The 21,389-nt window shown below is 47.3% G+C and overlaps 1 protein-coding gene across 1 annotated transcript; it reads right to left on the reverse strand.

Moving 5' to 3' along the window:
* Positions 1-7,219: 7,219 nt before the first annotated feature.
* Positions 7,220-18,555, reverse strand: LOC144147395 (uncharacterized). The gene is made up of 7 exons (XM_077679518.1): positions 18,311-18,555; positions 14,771-14,939; positions 14,323-14,468; positions 12,806-12,938; positions 11,502-11,663; positions 8,843-8,968; positions 7,220-8,056 (listed from the first exon to the last, which is right to left on the reverse strand). Exons 1-7 carry the CDS (start codon positions 18,358-18,360, stop codon positions 7,850-7,852), a joined length of 993 nt encoding a protein of 330 aa, XP_077535644.1. The 5' UTR covers positions 18,361-18,555; the 3' UTR covers positions 7,220-7,849.
* Between the last annotated feature and the right edge of the window lie 2,834 nt (positions 18,556-21,389).

The raw sequence follows: 21,389 nt of genomic DNA on the forward strand, positions 1-21,389 counted from the left end.
CAATCTAATGCAATACAATTCAATTTAATTCAATCCAATCCAATGCTCCTTGCGCATGCGGAGCACGGATCTCCAGGAGCACTCTTTCTCTGTCTCCCTCTAACCTTTTGTGAACCTTTTAGTTTGTTCTTGTAACGTTTTGTGAATCTTTTGTACGCAGATGTTCCGATTTACACGATGCTGTGCGTCACTCTCTCTCTATCTTTCTCTCTCTCTCTGTCTCTAACCTTTTGTGAATCTTTTATGTATGTATGTATTTATTGTACTTGTTAACCTTTTCTGAAGCTTTTTTCACAGATGTTTCGATTTACACGGTGCTGTGCGTCTCTCTCTCTCTCTCTCCTTCTCTCTCTCTCTCTCTCTCTCTCTCTCTCTCTGTCTGTCTCGAACCTTTTGTGAACCTTTTATTTTGTACTTGTTAACCTTTTGTGAAGCTTTTTTTCACACATGTTTCGATTTACACGGTGCTGCGCGTCTCTGTCTCTGTCTGTCTGTCTGTCTGTCTCTCTCTCTCTCTCTCTCTCTCTCTCTCTCTCTCTCTCTCTCTCTCTCTCTCTCTCTCTCTCTCTTTACAACCTTTTGTGAACGTTTTATTTTGTTCTTGTTAACGTTTTGTGAACGTTTTGTTCACAGATGTTTCGATTTACACGGTGCTGTGCGTCTCTCTCTCTCTCTCTCTCTCTCTCTCTCTCTCTCTCTCTCTCTCTCTCTCTCTCTCTCTCTCTCTCTCTCTCTCTCTCTCTCTCTCCCTCTCTCTCTCTCTCTCTCTCTGTCTCTCTCTCTCTCTCTCTCTGTCTGTCTCTCTCTCTCTCTGTCTGTCTCTCTAACCTTTTCTGAACCTTCTATTTTGTTCTTGTTAAACTTTTGTGAACCGTTTGTTCACAAATGTTTCGATTTACGTGGTGCTGCGACTTGAGCACGGACGCCGGACGGACGCTGGACACAGCCTCAGCCTTAAGGTACTTCGCCCCTAAACCTTTGACTTCAGGTAAGCCAAAACAACTCCTTTATTAAGATTTTACACCACGCCATACCAGAAGGCAAATCTCTGTTACGGTGCTTCGACTGTGCCGCCGACGCCCCCGCTCTCCTACCTGTCGCTGCTGGCGAGCCCGAGGATAGGTGTTCAACTGCAAGAGAGAGAGAGAGAGAGAGAGAGAGAGAGAGAGAGAGAGAGAGAGAGAGAGGGGGGGGGGGGAGGGAGGGAGGGAGGGAGGGAGGGAGGGAGGGAGGGAGGGAGGGAGGGAGGGAGGGAGGGAGATAAAATGTATTTGCCCTTTAGCCTAAGGCCTCCTTATTCCAGGGGGCCACTGGATTTCCTCACTGGTGGGTCTTCCAGGGGTCTTGCCTTGAGGACCTATGGTCTTTTGGACAAAGCCTGCCAACGATAGCTGCTGCTCTAGCGTGGCCGGTTGAGTCAGCCACTCCCTGTGGATACTGCTTCTATATGCCTGGTGGCATAGCCATAACATGTGCTCTTGATTGGTCGGTACGTGGCATTCATCACACACTGGCGGGGAAGATGTTCATACAGTCTTTGACAACGTATACTTTGTCGGGTGTGAGTAGCGTTTGCGTTTGCGTCAGCCTTATGGTGGTTTGCTGTTACCTGGAAAATTTCTTGTGCGGGGAGTGAATTTGCGTTTGCTGTCTGCGTATTCTTTAAGTTGTAGTTTTCGCGGGGTCACGGGCGTTTGGGGTTGGCCACAGTTGACACGTGCCTGATGGCGCGGCGAGCATCGCCGTGCCCCATCCAGTAAAACATGAATCGCTCTCCTTGAGGGACCGGGGGCCGTATATGCAAACACATTCTACGCTTTGTACGCGAGAGCAGATTCAAGAGCATTAAGAATAATTTATATATAAATATAAATAATTATTCGAATATATACTATAATAATATAGAAACGGGGATGAAGAATCTCTATAAATAAAATATAAATTTTTAGGAATAGTTTAAAAATTGCAATCTAGAAGATAACGACTGAAACGAGAATAAAAAATCATGAGAACTAACCATCCGTGCAACGCCCTGCATTTGCCAAATATGCATAACTGGCTTATTTAACAGATTTACTCTCTCTCTCCTCATAATAGCTCACATGAAAACAACTGGTCTAATGGAATTGTGGAAAAGCAAAAAAGCAAAAAAAGCAAAAATTGAAACAATTTCAAAAATTATAAATGTGAGCTTACGAAATAAAATACTAGAATCTTACACATCTGCCCCACAAAAATGAAGACGAAAATAAAAAAGACCAGAAAGGAATGACTGACACACAAAATCATGGAAACGGACCACAGTGTGACTCCCTTCATCGGCACAGAAATGTTTAATCAGCGGAGTAACCATACTTAATGGTTGTAACAACGCAAACGGAGATAATTGGTATAAATGAATTTAAGGACAATAAGCACAAAAGTAAAAAAATTATGAAAGTGGACTTACAAAATCTAAAATATGGATGTGATATGCGCTTCCTCAAAAAAAAAGGAGACGGTGCGAAAGTAAAAGCGCTTAAAGAGAACGTTGAGACGAGAATGAAATAGTTGTGAAAACAGACCAACCGTGAGTAACGCCCCGAATTTGCACAGTGATTCATCAGGGCGTTAACACACTTTAGTGTTCTAAATAACATAAATGAAGATAATTGACGTAAATAGAGATGAATGGTCGCCCGAAATTTTAAGAGCTACGAAAGCAAACATTATAAAATGCAAAAAATACATAAGTGATCTTACCAAATCAAAACTGTGACCTTATACATCTCCGCTACAAAAGGCAGGCAAAATATTTTCCGGAGGCACTTAACTCTGACTACATGCTCTGAAGGCGATAGCATGGCGGTAGTTATCAACTTCCTCTTTGCTGCAACCCTGTAATTGCATCGCTTTCTTCTCTTTCATTCTTCGTCTTTTAGCAGGGATTACTTCAACTGCCTTCTTTTCTGCTACACACTGTACACGTATTGTTTTTCGCTTTCGTTTCTTCGTCTAACGGCGCTAACCACGTCAGCAACAAAACTGGCACATGCCACAGCTTCCGTAGAACCAGGGTTCTCTGCGGCTGGTGCGCAACTATTGCACTCACGTGCCATCACGTTTTTTGTGTCATGCCACACGCATCGTTATGCAAATTTAACGTTTCGGAGAGCATGGTTTTGTGAATTGTGAGGAACTCGAACATTTCCTGTCAAAGCTCCCTATCCCCAGCTGGCGAACCACCCAAGTTTGTATGTTCCACAAGGAAAGCGACAATGGTGTAGTGAAACAGGTGGGCATGGCGCCGAAGACAAGAGGCAGCAGTGGCGACAGATTAGAAAGAATCGACCAAAGGAAGAGGAGAGAGGCGTAGATGAAGATGAAGATGAAGAATATGCCACATAGCGCATAGGAAGAAAGCGCTGAAGACGGGGAAGGAGAGGTCGGGCGTCGCAATTCAGCTCTGATTTTACAGTTGCTGTGTCCTCTCTCATGTCGTACCTCAAAGTCTTGCAATCTACTTATTATCTTTTTTTATTCCCGTTTTTATACACTTTTTTCTCTGAACGAGTGTTTCAATTGCATTTTTTGTATTTATTTTAATTCCTATCCCGGTTTTTTTTTCTCTGAGTTAGCGCCCATTCCCTGGCCAATCCCCTGAGTGGGTATGATCCATTCTCTTGGCACCAACCAACCAACCAACAATTCCGCTCACCGACGGACGCCCGGTTCTAGGGACGAGTAAACTGTGGCAGTCGACCAGACTGCCAGTGTACAAGGCAGACGCCCCTGTTAAGTACAAGTATGAGCTTCACGTACAAGTACCAAGTACAAGCATCAAGTACAGCCTGCCCAAATGAAGCATCGACGGAGTCGTCTGAGTCTGCAAGTCAGGCGTGGCTGAAGCACCGTCGCTGTCGCCGGCTTCCGCTATTCCGCCGCAGTCGCACTGCGTCGCTGCCGTCACCCACAAAGTCTGAGCCCTTCTGAGACTGTCGTTTTTTTAAACCCTTCCTTGAACTTCCTGTGGCATAAACCGTTTGACGCATTTCACCCATGGCCCGTCTGACTTAAAGATATCGCGACACCCTCACGGCCCGAAGATCCAGCTGCCGATAGCACGTTTCTTCCACCAAGGCTTCCTGGACTAAGATGGCCTCCCACAAAGGAACTCATAGAGTTCAATAAATGTTCACTTCTCCTCCTTCTCTACGCTGGAAACACTATCTTTCGCTGTTAAGACACTTTTTTTTTTTTTGGGGGGGGGGGGATATGTAGTTTTAATTCTACGGAATAAAGACAAAGATGTGCGGAGGTAGCACAGTTGGTAGAGCCCGGGGGTGCAAGTGTGCAGACCGGAGTTCAGATCCCATCGGATCGAATATGTGTTTTTTTTATTTGCTCTTTATAGCGGCGCCCAACTTCTTGACCGGACATCAATCACAACAACGGCGCTTTTTAGCAGATTGGACCAGTTCAGGGATTTCGCCTTAAAATAAAAGGCTGTAAAAGAATGACGAAAACACCAATACCAATATTGCGTAAACTGGCCAGCCGTGCGCTACGCCTTACATTCGCGGAAAAATACATAACTGGCTAAGTTTTAAGTTACTTTCTCGCTATAATGGTGTACATCAGGGGCGAAAGGAAACAAAGCAAAGCTTTAAAAGAACGAAATAGCCCAACGTATATGGCTACTGATTGCCAAATTTGTCTATAAAGAACACGCAATGAAGACAAGAGGCGTATTATGTTACGGATTAATAGAGAACTCCCTAAATCTCTGCAGATTTTTCTTTTATTTAACTTTTCACCATGTCTATGTTTTCTCAAGACGTTCTCATTCCCTGCCCAAGAAGCAGAAAGTGTCATGCTTCTAAATGATAATGAAACAACGCAATTTTGTTGGATGCGTCTGTTTGTAGTTATACAGAATCGCAGTATAAGTTCAGAAACAAACAAGAGAGTTTACGCACATTCAATACGCATAATCAACGGAATCTAATTCCCCATAAATAAATTTTAATGAACATCGCGCACACGTGCATGAGCAAAGTTCGACAATCGGCGTTGTGCTACTCCCATATTTTCTTTTGCTTCGTTATTTTTCCGTGACGTTATGAAGCGTTATTTTGCCGAGACGTTATGAAAGGGGGGAAAAAAAGGAGGAATCAAAGCAGCAGATGGAGAGGGATATGAAAATTAGATAACGTATGGAAAGCAAGAAGAGTGATCTGCTATGTTCGGGTGAAAGTTAAGAACGGCAATAGCTCATGTGGTGTATCACTCCGCCGTAGCGATGGACGCGGATGTCAACGCGCGCGCGATTTCTGAAACGAGATTGCGTTAAAGCGTAACATCGTCTTCTTTTTCCCACCTTGTCTCTTTTCAATCGCTCCAGGAATTTAAAATCAGATTAAGTGCGAGAAGTCACGGAAACGACTGGTGTCACGTTCAAAATACTCGCAGTAAGGCACTTTTTGAGCCGCGCGGAGTAACAGTCGGCTGCGGTGATGAGGCGCAGGAGCAACTTCCGTTGCCGTTCTTACGTTGTCCCCAGTATAGTGGAAGGACAGGAACATAGGAAGGAATGTAATCCGACTTCGTTTGAAAACATCGGCAGAGGCTTATAGCACGTCTTGTCCCGTACTTAGCAGTTGTAGTCTTATGCTAACGGAGACTAGCCTCTCTGAGAGCATTACATCGAGTGGACTTCGTGCCCGAACACGTCCACAACAGATGCATGGCCTCCGCCCCAGCCACCGGAACCGAACACTGGGTATGAGTTCCAGGGTCTTCGGTTGCGAATCCCTAAGTCTACGTAGCTGAAGATATGAGGGCCACCCCTGGCCGATGCCTCCGTAGAGAAACATCCCCCACCCGGGAAAGGTTAGAAGGGTGGTATAGACACACGGGGGAATAATAGGTTGGAAGGAGGGAGGGGTTGTTCAGCTTGTGTGTTACGTTTGAGACGCTGATGGCAATGACATTAAAGGTAATCGTGCATGTTTGGAACGTAATTGACAATGAATAAGGTTGTCTTGAGCCGCACCGCGGCTCGAAACAACAGAACCAGCAGCTGTGCAATTCAGTTCAACTGCTGGTTCGTTAAACAAAAAGTTCATAGCTCGGAAAAATCGACCAGATTTAGGGGAAATCCCAAGGTGGACTAAGTTTCTGTAAAGGAAAGTTTGACATCCACCTAATGGCAGCCATACGGCTACAAAGGAAAGCTATACAGCTTCCTCGGAAACTTCGCAGTTGAGGAAAAATTCGTTCTGGTCCAGGATTCGAACCCGGGACCACTGCTTAACCGGAGCAGTCGCTGTACCAACTGAGCTAACCAGGAGGCTAGTCGTTAGTATCGCGAAAGCGAATTGATCAACAACTCGAAGTCAAGGACAGGTGTTAATCGACCAGATTTAGGGGAAATCTCCAAGGTGGAGTAAGTTTCTGTAAAGGAAAGTAGAGCGACTGCTCCGGTTAAGCAGTGGCCCCGGGTTCGAATCCTGGACCAGGACGAATTTTTCAACTGCGAAGTTTCCGAGGAAGCTGTATAGCTTTCCTTTGTAGCCGTATGGCTGCAATTCGGTGGATGTCAAACTTTCCTTCACAGAAACTTACTCCACCTTGGGGATTTCCCCTAAATCTGGTCGATTAACACCTGTCCTTCACTTCGAGTTGTTGATCAATTCGCTTTCGCGATACTAACGACTAGCCTCCTGGTTAGCTCAGTTGGTACAGCGACTGCTCCGGTTAAGCAGTGGTCCCGGGTTCGAATCCTGGACCAGAACGAATTTTTCTTCAACCGCGAAGTTTCCGAGGAAGCTGTATAGCTTTCCTTTGTAGCCGTATGGCTGCATTTAGGTGGATGTGAAACTTTCCTTTACAGCTCGGAAAAAAGGACGGGTGAAGAAAGACAGGACACGGAAAGGTGTGACACGGACAAGCTCTTAACCGTGTTGGGTGTTTCTTCATTCGTAGTCGTGTTTGTTTTTTGTTTTTTTTGCGCAGTAAGCTACGATTTCATTGCAGCACCAACTACGCTAAACTTTAACATTAGTCAGTTGCTTGTTTGCAGCGTTAGATTACACACTTGTGTTGGAAACTGAGTGAACTGATTACCTCAAAAATTCTTAACGGCGAAATAAATAAAAAAAGTTGCTCACTGCCCCCCCAAAAATTTTATTGGGATGAACATGAGGCACATGGTGAATGTGTTTCGAAGAAGGTCTTTGTTTTCGTTGCGTGCTATACCCAAAACTGACGTGCAAAAACAAAGGTGAAAATGTTATGATGCATTTGTATTTTTGTGTCAACTGGAAACAAGTCCCGACATCCGTGTAGTACGCCACCAATGCACGAAAGCGTTTCATACAAGAATAGAGTAAGGCGTATACCTCAAGTGGCACACAAGAGCGCCCCGAATAATTTTTGCAGCTCAACAATAACGTATTGTTACTTATCCAGGGTTAGGTATGGGTTTGAATTCCCAATTCGTTCTTAGAGGATAAAACGGCTCACGTTTCTTGCTTATTAAATTTTTAAGAATTTATTCAAAACAAAGGAGTAGTTAGCTAGGGTGCACGAATAAACGAGTTTCGCATACATATAACACGAGTTGTTCTTGTTCTTCAATAGACATCGACTCCTTAACATCGGTGTTACATTAGGCATTAGGTTAGCATATGCTACGTATTAATTCTGTACCTCGCTTAGTGCAAGCTTCGGGCGTTTAATATAGTTTATTGGCTAATTATAAAAGTCACTGCATTGCCCATATTCAGGTCCCATTTCTAAGACCACCACATATGACTGGAGGCTGCGAGCGCGACATCAGCCCCCGCTTCCGTCCAGCCTCTTCAAATCAGGGGCAGGAGCCGCCGGTGGAGTTCGAGTGGCGCCGGTGCTGCAGCTCCCGCATGTAGCCGCGCACGCTACGCGACCTCTCGGCGCCCTCCAGGTGCGACCTGGTGGCGCCCCGGTGGCACTCCCCCCGCCAGTCGTCGCACTCCACGTCGAACAGCGCCACGCTCAGATTCAAGCTCCGGTGTACGCTTGCCACAGAGCACAGCTGCAGAGGAAGGGAACGGAATTAGCGAACCTCTGTTCGCATTTTCCTGGGTAGTACGGCTGCGCGAAGCATTGCACTAGAAATTTAACAGGATGAGTATCGATTCGTCGATGTTTGACCAGTACAGCTGTAGTAGTACCGCTGCGGTACAATAGTATGACTACATATACAACCATTATAGATGTTTTTTTCTGGTCGCAGCATCGTCGCCGTCGTCGCCATCTCGACGCCGTCTCTTGCACTCGGCGGTCGGCCCCCATCTGCTTCCTGGGATGTCTGACGGCCCTACGTCTACGGTGACATCCTGCGGTGCGGGCGCGCTCTCGTTCTCTACCCGCCGCTGCTCGCAGCGTCGTTTCTCGCATCAGTTCACTTAATCGTACCAATTGGTGATCCGCTGCAAGAGCGTTCTCTTCCCTTTGTGGCTTGCCTTTACTTCCCAAATACATGGCCACAGCGCGTTTCGTCGTGAGGGACGATGGCGTTCTCTTTCCCTTTGTCGCTTGGCGCCCCTTGCATTCGGTTTCTGTGGGGCATGCGCACTCCATGCTTCGGAGGGTTTCTTCTCGCTTACCCGCAGATGGCTTGGGAAAGGATGGTCAGGTTCCTTAGATCTTAAACACTATTACCTATTTATGAACAGCACGGTTGGCTTAACTGACATAGAGCTCCGCGTTATATTAAGTTGTCAGTACTCTTTTGTGTATGTGTGATTTTGTGGGCCGCACTCCACAGTTACGGGTGAACAGATAAGTATATCTGACGAGAGAGGGGGGATCCACTTGCCTTCCACCTGATCGTATCCGCAGTGTCGTACGTAACCAGGAGGTCAGGTTTCTGCCACGAGTAAGCCGTGTGCTGCGTCCTGTCGACCGCCTGGTTCCGCAGCAGCTCTGGGTTCTGGCTGCACAGCTGCGCGCAATTCAGATGCCGAGTTCAATGGACGCGCTTCAGGGGCAGTGTCAACGGGAAATGCCGCTTTTTGGACATCAAGACCCTTCCAGAAGTGCGAATAGCCTACCGCGGGCTGAGCGCACACCAAAAGAGGCTGCCAGGACCCTGTGGTCTTTTGCAAGCAGCACGCGGATAGACAACTGAATCTAGATGCTCGAATTCCTTTACACGCTTTCTTCAGCCCTAGCAAGACCATGAGGGACCCCTCTTCAAAAAATTATTAGTCATTTTGCAGTAAAAACGGAGACACGGACCAGCAAAAAAACTGCTTAAGCCTATAAAAAATTACGCCACCTTCCCGCGAGGGGAACCCTGTGGAGATGCGACGCATCTTGGGCGTTCACTTGGTGTTCCCGTTTGGTTGATTCTCTAATTGCGTGAAACGTGTGAGGAACGCGTATGATGTATTATTTATTTAACACGCGGCGTAACGTTAACGATGACGGCCTTGTGGTCGCTGAAGTGTACGGGTAGTGGATGGTGAAGTAACTGGACCACCGTGCAATTTGCAGCGAAGATCAAGTCTATGCACGTGCCCCGTATCGTTGTCGGGGCACTAGTCGTCATGCACTCCAGCGAGTACTTGACCGCCATGTGACGCACGAACCAATCGTGCCTGCGCACGTCCACGTTGAAGTCTCCGGCCAAGAGGAACGGCTTGGTCGAGTTGACACTGTAGTGAGACTCCTCCAACGCGTTGTGCACGTACTCTTCGATTCGAGTGCGTGAGAGGTTGGGAGCGAGGTACACGGTCGTGACCGTAACGCTGCCACTGCCGATGGAGACCGCGCAGTGCTCACCCGTGCTAGACTGGCCCACTGCCACCGAGTGATGATGTGGGGGGAAGGTGGGGTTGGTCAGCAGAATTGTTAGGCTCCATTCAACGCATCGATGGAAATCGGAACGCCGGTGCTGGAACGACCGCGGCTATGACGCAACGTGGCGCGGCTATGACGCAACACAATCCAACACAATCCACTTTAATCCAATTCAATCCAAATCCAATCCAATCCAATCCAATCCAAGCCAAGCCAAGCCAAGCCAAGCCAAGCCAAGCCAATCGAATCCAATCCAATGCCCCTCGCGAGAGAGAGTTCGCTATCGGAGAGGAGAGGGGGTGAGCGGAGGAGAGCGCAGCTCGCGCGGCGAGGAGAATGGGGGAGGGGTGTGGACGGACAACAACGCCGTATGGAGGAACAAGGCGAGTGAATGAGATGCAGTCGCATCTAAAATTAAAAACAACAAACAAGATACGTTTCGGCTCGCAACGGAAGCCTTGTTCCCCTTGTTTTTAAAGTTTGTAACAGTTTCTTTTGGTCAGTGTCTCCGTTTTTACTGCAACATGTCTCCCGACCAGTCGGGCTTCCGTCAAACCTTTGACTTCAAAGATTAATCATCATCGTCAACCTGCAGGGCTTGGATATGAAACAGTTTAAAGGCGGACTCTCAGGACTAGTATACGCTCAGTAACCTCGGAGGTTGGGCCATTTGTGAGCGGACCTTGCCCTCATATTGGTTTCGATCCCGCTCGGTGGGGTACCACATATTACCATCCTACTTTGACAAAAAAAGGAGAATAAACTTCTTTGTTAGCAACAGTGGTGCACTCATTTCAAGACCCTAGTTGGGGTGCCAGCGATAAGACACTTTACACTAACCGGAGCTGCAGGAGTATTACTTAGTCCGGCCCTTCCAGCTGTACATAGGAAACATCAGTATTCTCCCAGATATGATTCCGCTTCAAGAAACCGGTTCACAGCTGGAACTGCCTCGCTACATTACTTAAGAATATTCCCAAAACCACAATTCAGCTACCCTCATCAAAAAGAAATCACAGCCATACAGCATCCCGTATCTCAGCCTGAACAAATAGGAGTTCTATCCTCTTTGATAAAAACCCCTTTTGGCTCGTGAGGGAAAGGGGTCGCACGTGACAGAACCTTGCACTCTAATGCTCAATACCGTCTGCAATCACCTCCTTAGGTACCTATGTTGACCCTATTTTCATTCAGACTCGGCGACAATCGTTCAATGCTCAATTTATGATACAACAGGTGCTACAGAACTAAATAGCACTCGTTTTCCCAGTGTTTTGACAAGAAGCTGTGGATTAATACTACCATTACCAATTGCATGAATTATTTACGTTCCTGTTTTAACAGAACGCCCTCGTGACTCAAAAATTACGTGAAATTAACTTTTCTGGCAGATAAGTACGGGAAGATAAGATTTCGGGATGCGAATTTACCGCCGGGACTTCAAGCTGGGTAAATTTCGTTGCCCCAGGCTTTTGCACAGCCTGTTCAATAAAAAAACATTGCATAAAAAACCTGACCAACAATAATATGTTATTCAGATATGTCGGATTCATATACGTTCTTGCATATAGTACGGCCTTGTGAACCATCCGCAAAAAAAGTTGTGGCTCTCATAGTTTTTCCGAGAACGCACTGGGAACTCTTAAGCGCATGAAATGGCGGTGTTCACTCACCGCTCCCGACGAACGACTGGCCGGCGTGCCAGTGTCCGGCAGGCAGGTGGCGCCGATGAGCAGCTCTGCCTTGGTCCGGTACCAGCGTGCACAAAGGGTGAACGAGACTGCCAGGGACGTTGACTGCTGCAGGGACTCGCTTGCGTACGCCACCGTGTCGGGCTGCGACAGGCCGAAGCGACGAGCACGATGAGGAAGCACCGGCTTACATGTCGCAGTATACGGGAACGAGGTAGCAATGTAAAGAGGCTATTGAACGAAAATGATGCGCGGATGTTCTACAAGAACTCTCTATCATGTCCGCTTGGTTTGCTTTCCAGCTGGGTGTACAAAAACATTGTCGTCTCTCAATTCAGAGTCTTTACTCGCCGAGACATTTAATTTGTAAGTAAAAAAGTGCATACATTGCCAAGTAAACTATACAGGGGGGGGGGGGGGGGGGGATTAAAAGAAATACGAACAACGAAGCACACAGCCTCCGACGCATGCCGCACCGTCTGGCTGCACTGTCAGTAAACTGCGCGCATGCGTAGTTCTTTCGCAGCGTTTGAGTGTGCGGCGTATACTGTTGGGGGAAATGCTTGATAAAGAAGCGACGCCGGTCATTCATTTTGAAGCATATTTTTATACTCCGTCGCCACCGACCATCCTGTTACCTAATAAATTCGGGCGCCAAGCGCGCAGCAGGCTGATTGCAGCTAGCATGATGCCCTTCAACGATAGTCCTGCTCAGCGGCGACGCAGCCTGTAAACGCGCTGCAAAATAAACGACCGGAGTCGCTTCTTGATCAAGCATTTCCCATAAATGTAGGCCATGCTCTCAAACGCTCACCAAGAAGTGCGCATGCGCGCAGTTTACTGGCTTTGCAGCCAGATGGAGCAGCATACGTCGGAGGCTGTGCTCTCCGTTTTTCGCATTTTTTTAATCCCCCCTGTACCTAGGCCTTCGAAGTACGTAGCTGCTGTTGACCAAAAAGAGCGCCTAAATTTCACATGAAGCTAAAGAATACAACTTTGCCTTAGTTTCTATACGTGAATAATCAGGGCGCGAAAATGTTTGGAGGACTTAAGAAAAGGCTCATCGCGACAGCGCTTAACTAGATTCGAAATTATTCAACCTTTCTTAATAATGTTTACCCGTTTACGCTTGTTTGTGATGCTTGCAAACAGGATTCTTTCATGCAGTGTGAACTGGCGGAGCAATTTTCGTGCGGCATAGAGTTTTTCGGGCTGCTTTCAACGGTCCGGGAAAAGTGCGAAGTGCGATTGGGGCGCGGCTGTGCTGAGACGACCTGCCGACTTACCATCCCCAGGAGGCGCTTGTCGCTATCAGCTTTGTACGGCGCCGGACCCGAGGTCTTACAACCACTGCGCTGCGTCGGGGCTTCGTGGCTCGAGAGGTGGGTCCGAGCTATCAGGCAGCTGATCGCAAAGGACCTGTGTGCATAAAAAAAAAACTGTGGCTGATTCCTGTTATAGGAGTCGGTAAAACACGAAAGGGAAATGTACAGCGAAATGTGCAGCTGAGCATGATTTGCGGGTCGGAGTCCTGCTGGCGGGTCGCTTAGGCAAAGGTGTACTGGCGTCATTTCCGTGATGGATATGACGTCAGTGAAATCTTCGTCTATACTGGCATAAAACACTGTCGTGTTAAAATATACAACCCGAAAACGAAGAACCCTAAGTATAATGTACTCTTTAGTACTAAAGGTTGCTTCCCCGCAAGAAGACCATGAGTGCACGGGTGCACCATTAAGAGGCCGATGGCTTCGTTGTACTGGCGTCATTTCCGTGACGGATATGACCAGAGTAATATCTTGGTTTATACCGGAATAAAACACTGTCTTGTTAAAAGGCAAACAAAAACACATTCCTCACAATTTCATCATCATAATCATCGTCGTCGTCGTCGTCATCATCATCATCAGCAGCAGTATAATCATCCTAAGTTTCCTGCAGGAGCAAAGCCTCTCCCATAGATCTCCAAACGCTACATGTTATGCGCTACCCGAGTTCATTCATTGCGTCAAATTTCTTTGATCCTTCCCTCCATTCAGGTGCCATCAAAAGTAACCGGATCACGGTCTTGTAAATTTACAGGAATTTCTTCTTTAGGAAACTGTTCGGCTGCTTTGGTGTGCGTCTAAAGGAGTCCTGCCTAATAGAAAAAGCTTCCTGTAAACCGGTATGGCTATCATAAAGACAGTAAAATAAATATGTTGTGATTTTCGCCAACCCTTGTTGCTATCATTTTTGACGGCACCTGTACGCCAGTGTGGTAACATATGCGCGGAGCAAGCGCGAGATGTCTTGTCATCACGTGCCTTCGCCACGCTAACAAGAAAATTTGAACACTTTTCGTTCTGAGGTTAGGACCAAAACAGCAGGTCTAACTTGTTTCGTTTATATTTCACAGTATCGCACAATTACTTGCACAAATTTTGAGCAAATAAGGTATACACTTCAGCAAGAAATTGTAAAATAGCTGACAGTAATATCCATCATCTTACGCTTTTAAGAACTCTATACAGTCTGCTGGGCTGACCTGCGAGGTCAGAATGATGGCGGGGAAGACGCCAAGTGAGTCCACTTGCTGTTTGACTATATTGTACATATTTTTGAGAACCGTATTCGCTTGACGCCTATGTGTACGTTAGCATCGATATAAAAGAACTCATTTTTGTTTACTCGAATTTGACTGCATTTTGTTCGTTTTAAGTGATATTCGAGTTCGGCCACATGTTCTGCGTCCTGTGATACATTTGTTGCAGCAAAAAAAAAAAGAAAACTACACTGTTCGAAAAATATGAAAATCACTTACCGCAGATGTTTTCTCAGCGCCTTGAAAAGTTCACCGTTGGTAGCAACCCAGGGATGAATGCCCAGAATAATGTACGCCTCAGGATGTCCCTTCGTCGAATTTCGAGACGCCTTGCGACTGATCTTCCCCTGGATCTTTCTGAGCATCTGCAGCAAAACAGCCCCAAAAGTGACGGGACCAGACAAGATGTTAGGCGCACTGTATTAAGGGCTACAAAAATATGTTGATGCACTTTAAAACTCTGAATTCTTACGAGTCGAGACAAATAACAGCAAGTTACTGTAAGACAAGAATACGCATTGCGTACCTTCGAAGTATACAATCTAGGTACGCATACATAAAAAAAAATCTCATCAGGGATGCAACTCCAGATAGCCTAGTGGCAGAGGCTATCTGCAGAGACATGCAGATTTTGAAATAATGACCAGTATTGAAGCACGAGAGCTACCTTTAGCGTTCCAAAAACACGGCCCACAATATCCGACGCTCTGGACTCGTTGGGTTTGATTTGCAGGTCGAGAACTGCGTAGTGGCAGACATTCTTCTCTACCCAGTAGTCCTTGAGCTTTCTGCCAACTTTCTTGCGCTTGAGGTCGTGCTTAACTTGGTTTAATTTCCTGAAACAGGTATGACCATAAAAGTTTAGGAAATGGTCGGAAACACTTACTGAAAAGATATATCTTCATCAGCCACATTAAAACAGTTTTAAAACTCGTGATTTTAGGCTTGCTGATGGCTCCAAATTCAGTCTATCGACATCGATAATTATTACTACAGCACATTATTGCGTGCACACATCACTGAAATTCGTCACATATGTCTGCGTTAACCGCTCAAATGGCGACGATAAGAATTGAACACATGCACCCATCCTCTGTTGGCTGCACCATGATACAGCGTCAAATTTTACGGTACAGCGTCCACCCGTTCGCGTCACTGCCGCTTAGTGCAGTAACACTTCTGCAGCAAGAAGATGACATTGCGTCACCCCCGTAGGGAGTGCACCACCAGGCAAAGATTCGCAATGCGGTGAAGCATTCGCATACACCCGTGACTGCAGCTCTTTAAAGTGCAGCTTCAAGGTGCCATGACAAGAAAAATTAGTACTGGCTTAGCTCTGCTATGCCAGGATATACGTAGCGGGAGCTAAGGTTCAGCAATCCAGTCCAGTCCAGTCCAATTCAGTCTAATCCATTCCAGTCCAGCCCAGTCCAATCCTGTCCAGTCACTGCTCCTCGCGCATGCTCAGCACGGCTCTTCGCGAGCCACGCGAAGCGGCTATCAAGCGGCTCCGGTGCAGCGTCAGACTTGGATACTCCGCAATTGAGGCGCACACCTGGGCACGCGCCGGCGCCAGTGCGTCTGCCGCGGCTATGATGCAACACAATCCAACACAATCCACTTTAATCCAATCCATTCCAAATCCAAATTCAAACCAAATCCAATCCAAGCCAAGCCAAGCCAAGCCAATGTTCCTCGCGCTTGCGCAGAACGGCACTTCACGGCACACGGGAAACTGCTCAACCTCGGCCAGTGTAGCTTACGCTACAATAAACAAGTATGTCTCCCCTGTTTGCGGTGCTCCCCCACAACTGTTATAGCAATGCGGCGAAGCATTACATACACGCGTGACTGCAGCTCGTTGCAGTCCCAAGGTGCCATGACAAGAATGAGCACGTGCGTCACCCCTGTAGAGAGTGCACCACCACAAAGATACTATCCCCGCGGTGAAGCATACGCGTACACTTAAAGCCCGATCTAACGAAGTCACCGGGAACCGTAAAATGTTTCGTTAAATCGAGAACTTCGTAAAATCGGAAAGGTCGTTTTACAAGCACTTGATTCCATAAATTCGATGTCTACATTTTTTTTTTTGCTTTTCTGAATTGCCGAATTTTCTGAATTTTCGAAATTGCTTTTCTGATGGAGGCGAAAAGCTAAACGCCCGTGTGTGCGAGATTTCGGCGCACTTTAAATATCCCCAGGTGGTCAAAACTAATCCGTAACCCTCCACTACGGTGCGTCTAATCGCCTTATCCCCGGCCGTCCCATTCGCCGCGTCGCCAAGCAAAAAAAAAAAAAAAAAAAGGTAATGCAGCTCACTCCGCAACGTGCGGTGAGGTGGCGGTGTTAGCCGATGGTTCGGCCACTCGCACCGACTCCTCCGATTTGCTGAGATTGCGCGGCTGTGTGTCTTCCCTGTCGCAATTCCTCTTAACTAAACTGTGGGAGTTAGTTTTGATGAAATGAGAGACGTGACGATGATTTTATGGAGTCTGCTTGTCTCAGCAGCTTAGAGAAACTTATTTAACTGAAGCAAATGTGTGCCAGCGATCAACGAAAGGTTAACTGTTTCAAGCGGGGAGCGAGTATACGGAGTGGTACGCAGTAATTTATCGGAGGTTATTTTTGAGTCATTAGAAATAGTTATTCATGGTGATTAACAAGTTTGCGATTATCATGCAATGCTGTTGCAACGGCCACCGTGGGGTCCCCATTCCGCACGAAACTTTAAAATCCGGGCCACTGCAATGCAAATTGAAATTATAAGCCTATATATATGTCATTTTTCACCACGCTGAAATGTTTTCTGCGTGTGACACGCACACGCTTTGAGATTCTACATTTGTGAATAAAATTACTGGGTATGTTGAAAAACAAAAAGTTTACTGCAATTCCTCTCCGGGAAGGCTAACCAGCGGACCAGCAGGGTGCAATCGAAGAAGAGCGCAAAAAAAACACGTTGTTTGTAATTTGTGATTGAACGTATACTCCTTAGTTAATTTTCTACATGAAACTTGGAGGTACTAGAGTTTATTCTTACGGGCAACCATTGAGCTGCCCGTTTCCCATTGGCAGCAGACGGGAATTCCAACTTCAGCTATGAACTACGTAATGGTGAAAAGCGGATAAAACCTGGCGCAATGTTCGAGTGGTTTCCACTGCTAGTTACCGTATTTGTTTCGCGATAGTTTTGATAAAACAAAAGTTACAGCGTTTTTTTTTTTGTATACCATACACTCCCCGCGGGGCCATGTAGAGCAAACGGGAATGCTGTAATGTTTATAACATCATTGTAAACTAATTATGACAATTAAATGGAACACAACGTAATTATGGAACAGCCCTGTCGACCAATTTCTTTATGATTTTTATAGGACCGAGATTAGATCAACATATACAGAGCAAACGCAAGAAAGTTGGCTTTGCCGCAAGATATATGCTGTCACGCGACTTTTTTTCTACGCACCCTGTCGACGCTCGCAGCTATAGATCGGAACCTAGTGTGTAACATTTTACCTCTAAAACGTTCACAGGGACACTTTGTTAACTTGCAGGAATACGAATGTCATTTATTTGAAGCTATGCAATCCTCAATGTAGGTCCAGCGTGGTTGTGTCACCTTCTATTTCGACAATGTATTAGTCATCAGAGGGATATGTCTGGCGTATAATCTACGTGTCGTAACGGTTGAGGCGGCGTCGATCAGGAGTGGTTCTAGCTGCAACGAGAGCTTGCGTCTTTGTACGCCTTGCGTGATTTTTGTGTTCCATTGCATCTTCTTGCGAGGTTAATAGCGCTAAAATGTGTCACACGTTTAACGAGAAAAGTTATTTGCAAGCAACTTTTCAGCACTTGCCCCCTCCCCCATGTTTTCTTCTGATGACGTCTGATTGATTGATTAAGTTAATTGTAGGGTTTAACGCGCCGACGCAGGGCAGGCGATGAGGCGCGCCGTAGTAGAGGGCTCCGGATTAATTTTGACCACCTGGGGATCTTTAAAGTGCGCCAGAATCTCGTACACACGGGCGTTTTTGCTTCTCGCCTCCATCAGAAAAGCGGCCGCCTCGGCCGGGAATCGAACCCACGACCTCGTGCTCAGCAGCGGCACGCCTTAGCCACTGAGCCACCGCGGCGGATTCTGGTGACGTCTAATCTCCGCCAGTGAGAGCCGCTGGGCAGCGTAAACCCCGCGCTCCGCGCGTACCTGAGCGGCACGTGGATGCCGTAGGTGGTCGTGACAGACTTGGCGGCCATCCGGAGGAGCTTCTGCGTGGAGGCGTCGCTGTCGTCGAGCAACGTGTCGCCTCCCGTGGCCAGCGCGTAGAAGGGCAGCAGGGCCACGTCGCATACGCCGTCCAGTGCCAGCGAGCCGTAGTACTCCCGCGACTGGCCGCCCACGACGCACAGCACAGACCCGCCACGCAGCGGGGGCGCGGACGCTTTTCGGGCTCGTGCTGCATGGTGTAGTAGTGGATAAAACGCGGATGCGCGGGCCAACATTTCACTTTAACAGGTTGCTTTGTGTTACGGAAAATACAACGGGTGCCCTCAAAAATTTGTAGTTTGCAGGGCATTACAGAAAAAATTTCTAGGCCATGATGTAGTGAATGCGAAGGTATTCGTGTCCGATTGCCGAATGTGCCCTCTCGTTATCGCCATTCTTTTAAGTGCAGAGTAGTTTAGGGGCTCACCTTGTCGTTGCAGCTGGCTCGCTGGACCCAAGCAGAGCCACACGGCGTTCCGCCATAGCGGCGTAGCACAGATGCTTCGAAAGCCAAGCGGTTTTTATAGTCATAAGCGTTCGAAACTCGTGAACCGCTGGCGCTTGTCATACATCTCCCCGTTGTTTAGCGCAAAGAAAACTGGAGGTACATTTGAGGGAAAAAAATGGCCGCCATACCGCCCTGCGAAAGTGGATGTCCAGCGAAGCTTTTGTAAACCACTACACAGCTGTTGTGGGAGGGCATGAAATTTTCCTCGTCGTCTCGGGGAGCTTGTCACTTGCCCTCGGTTTCTCTGGCGGCGGAGACTGACCCATGCTCTCGCCCTCGAATGACGTCAACCCCCCTTTTCGCGAGAAGCTGCAAACCTATAGTCTTTACCAGGAACACGTAGGGGGGTGCCATTGTTCACAGGCGCCTTATCACCTATCGTGTGGTTTCGATGCTTGTTTTGTGGTTTTTCTGTTAAGGAATACTGAACTCTGTGCTGTATGCCTGATTGCAAAGGAAGATTGTGCTGGGCCTCTCTGGCGGCAGATGCTGTCTTACCTAGCCTGACGCATGCGCTCGCTGTATTAGGGGAGAACTGCTGCATCCTGCCTGGGGTTTTTGTTTACGATACGAAATTTTCCGACCAACGAGAGGCTAACAGCTTCGCTGTAAAATGCGTAATTAACCGCCAGCGCCCGCCTTCATTTAGTTGGGAACGCTCGTTGTGTTGGTTTTCACGATAGTAACCGAGAAAAAGGGGCAGTGCAACGCCTACACGTGCGGGAGGAAAAGCAAGCACCAAAAGAACAGAAGTCCCGCTGGCGCAGTTTCAGGCAGGGGCCGCGTGAGCACTGCGAAGGCGGGAAATTTGAAATGCATTGGGTGGTAACAGTGAGTGGATAACGGCGGTACAGCTCATTATAGCGAATCACTGCTTAGCACTTCTAATAACTTTCACATCGAGTGCAATGGCTTTAATTTTTCCTTCGCGTCCTTCCCTTCTCTCCATTACTGGTTCGGCGCACACCCTGTTCGCATCGCCATGCAAAGAGAACGACACTACTTTGCTATTTGCCTAATCGCTACTTTTGACCTAGCATGCTAGCATTGCTGACTTAAGCCCAAGAACGTATATCCGACACTTGTGTCTAAGCATTTCAGGCCATTAAAGGACGCGCATTTGTGGCCGCTTTCGCGGAGTATTTTTGTACGCATCATTGATGTAATCTTCACGAGGTTATAAGGCGCACCGTTAAGCCTAAATTGACGGTGCGAAACTAACACCCTTCTATTTGTTTTTGTTTTTTTCTGCGGCCAGATAAGTACACTTCAGCAATCTGGCACAAATTTTGAACAGGTTGTAGTTGAACGGTAATGAGGCATAAATATAGGCACTAGGAAGTTGGCAGAAAGCCTGAGTCCTGCCCCTTTACGGCCACCCTGGATCTCAATTTCTCGAAAAAACTTCACGCATCTCCACAAAGTGAACCATGACAAGTGGGCGAAGCGCTGGGGATCGTACTCACCGTAAATCACCCGTGGCATTACCCACTCGCGCATGTAAATGAGTGAGTGTGTACAGTATATACAATTGCAATTCAATCCAATGCGATACAATTCAATTTAATCCAATCCATATCCAATCCAATGCTCCGCGCGCATGCGCAACACTGTGTACACGGACGCCCAGGGACAAGCCACGGACAAGGCGAGGTCCTAAGGTGCTTCGCCCCTAAAACTGCTAGCTCAACTGCAAGCATAGGTGACCCTGTACCACAGCTATAGGTTCTGGTTTTATCGGTGCTGTTCGGTCTCTAAGTAGAATGGTCACTATCTTGAGCGCAGCACTAGCGAAAAGCCATGAGCCGCCTCCAAAAGGCTTGGGACATAATAGCCCCATTGTTTGTCATCATGCTGATTTCTACTTTTGCTAGAGGGGAGACTACGCCGTCCGTGTCACCATGGGAATTATTGTAAAAGTATAGTTTTCCGCTTTGCTTCGTATTTGACTTGTCTTGTAACGTCTTAGCGGATATGACAATACGTAAAGTACAACAAAATCGGCTACAAAGTGAACATTTGCATTAACAGGGAATAAAAACACGCCGTAGCAGTAAAACAGGGCGCATTTTCCCGCTTTCGGTTTTGTATGGGCCACCAAGCTGAACGGGTGGCGCCACCTATCGGCGCTCCGCTCGTTACTGGAATGAGCCAGCGAATTGAAATGCGCAGCCTGCCGTTAGTTTTTATCGAGATTGCCTCGGCGCCTTAATGTTTGTACCTTGTTCTGAATTAATATATCTGAATAAACGAAGTCTACTCAGGCGCGTGGGGTCGCTGGCTGCGCTGGCAGCTACGGAAACTCTTCAAGCGCTTCTAAGCCGGTTCATTTCTATTGGTTTCCATGATAGCAGTTTCCGCACCAGCAGAAATGACGCGATAACTCGATGCGGTCGATTCGAAGAGAGAGGGACGTACGCACGAGTTGGATTGCTGTGTGGTCGTCGAAACACTGTGGCAGTTTACGTTTTTTTCTGTGAGCGGAATTTTTCTGTCTCCCGTTTCTCAGTA

Source organism: Haemaphysalis longicornis, unplaced genomic scaffold (assembly GCF_048455015.1).
Source record: "Haemaphysalis longicornis isolate Haplotype H1 unplaced genomic scaffold, Haemaphysalis longicornis Haplotype H1 scaffold_7, whole genome shotgun sequence".
Lineage (NCBI taxonomy): Eukaryota > Metazoa > Arthropoda > Arachnida > Ixodida > Ixodidae > Haemaphysalis > Haemaphysalis longicornis.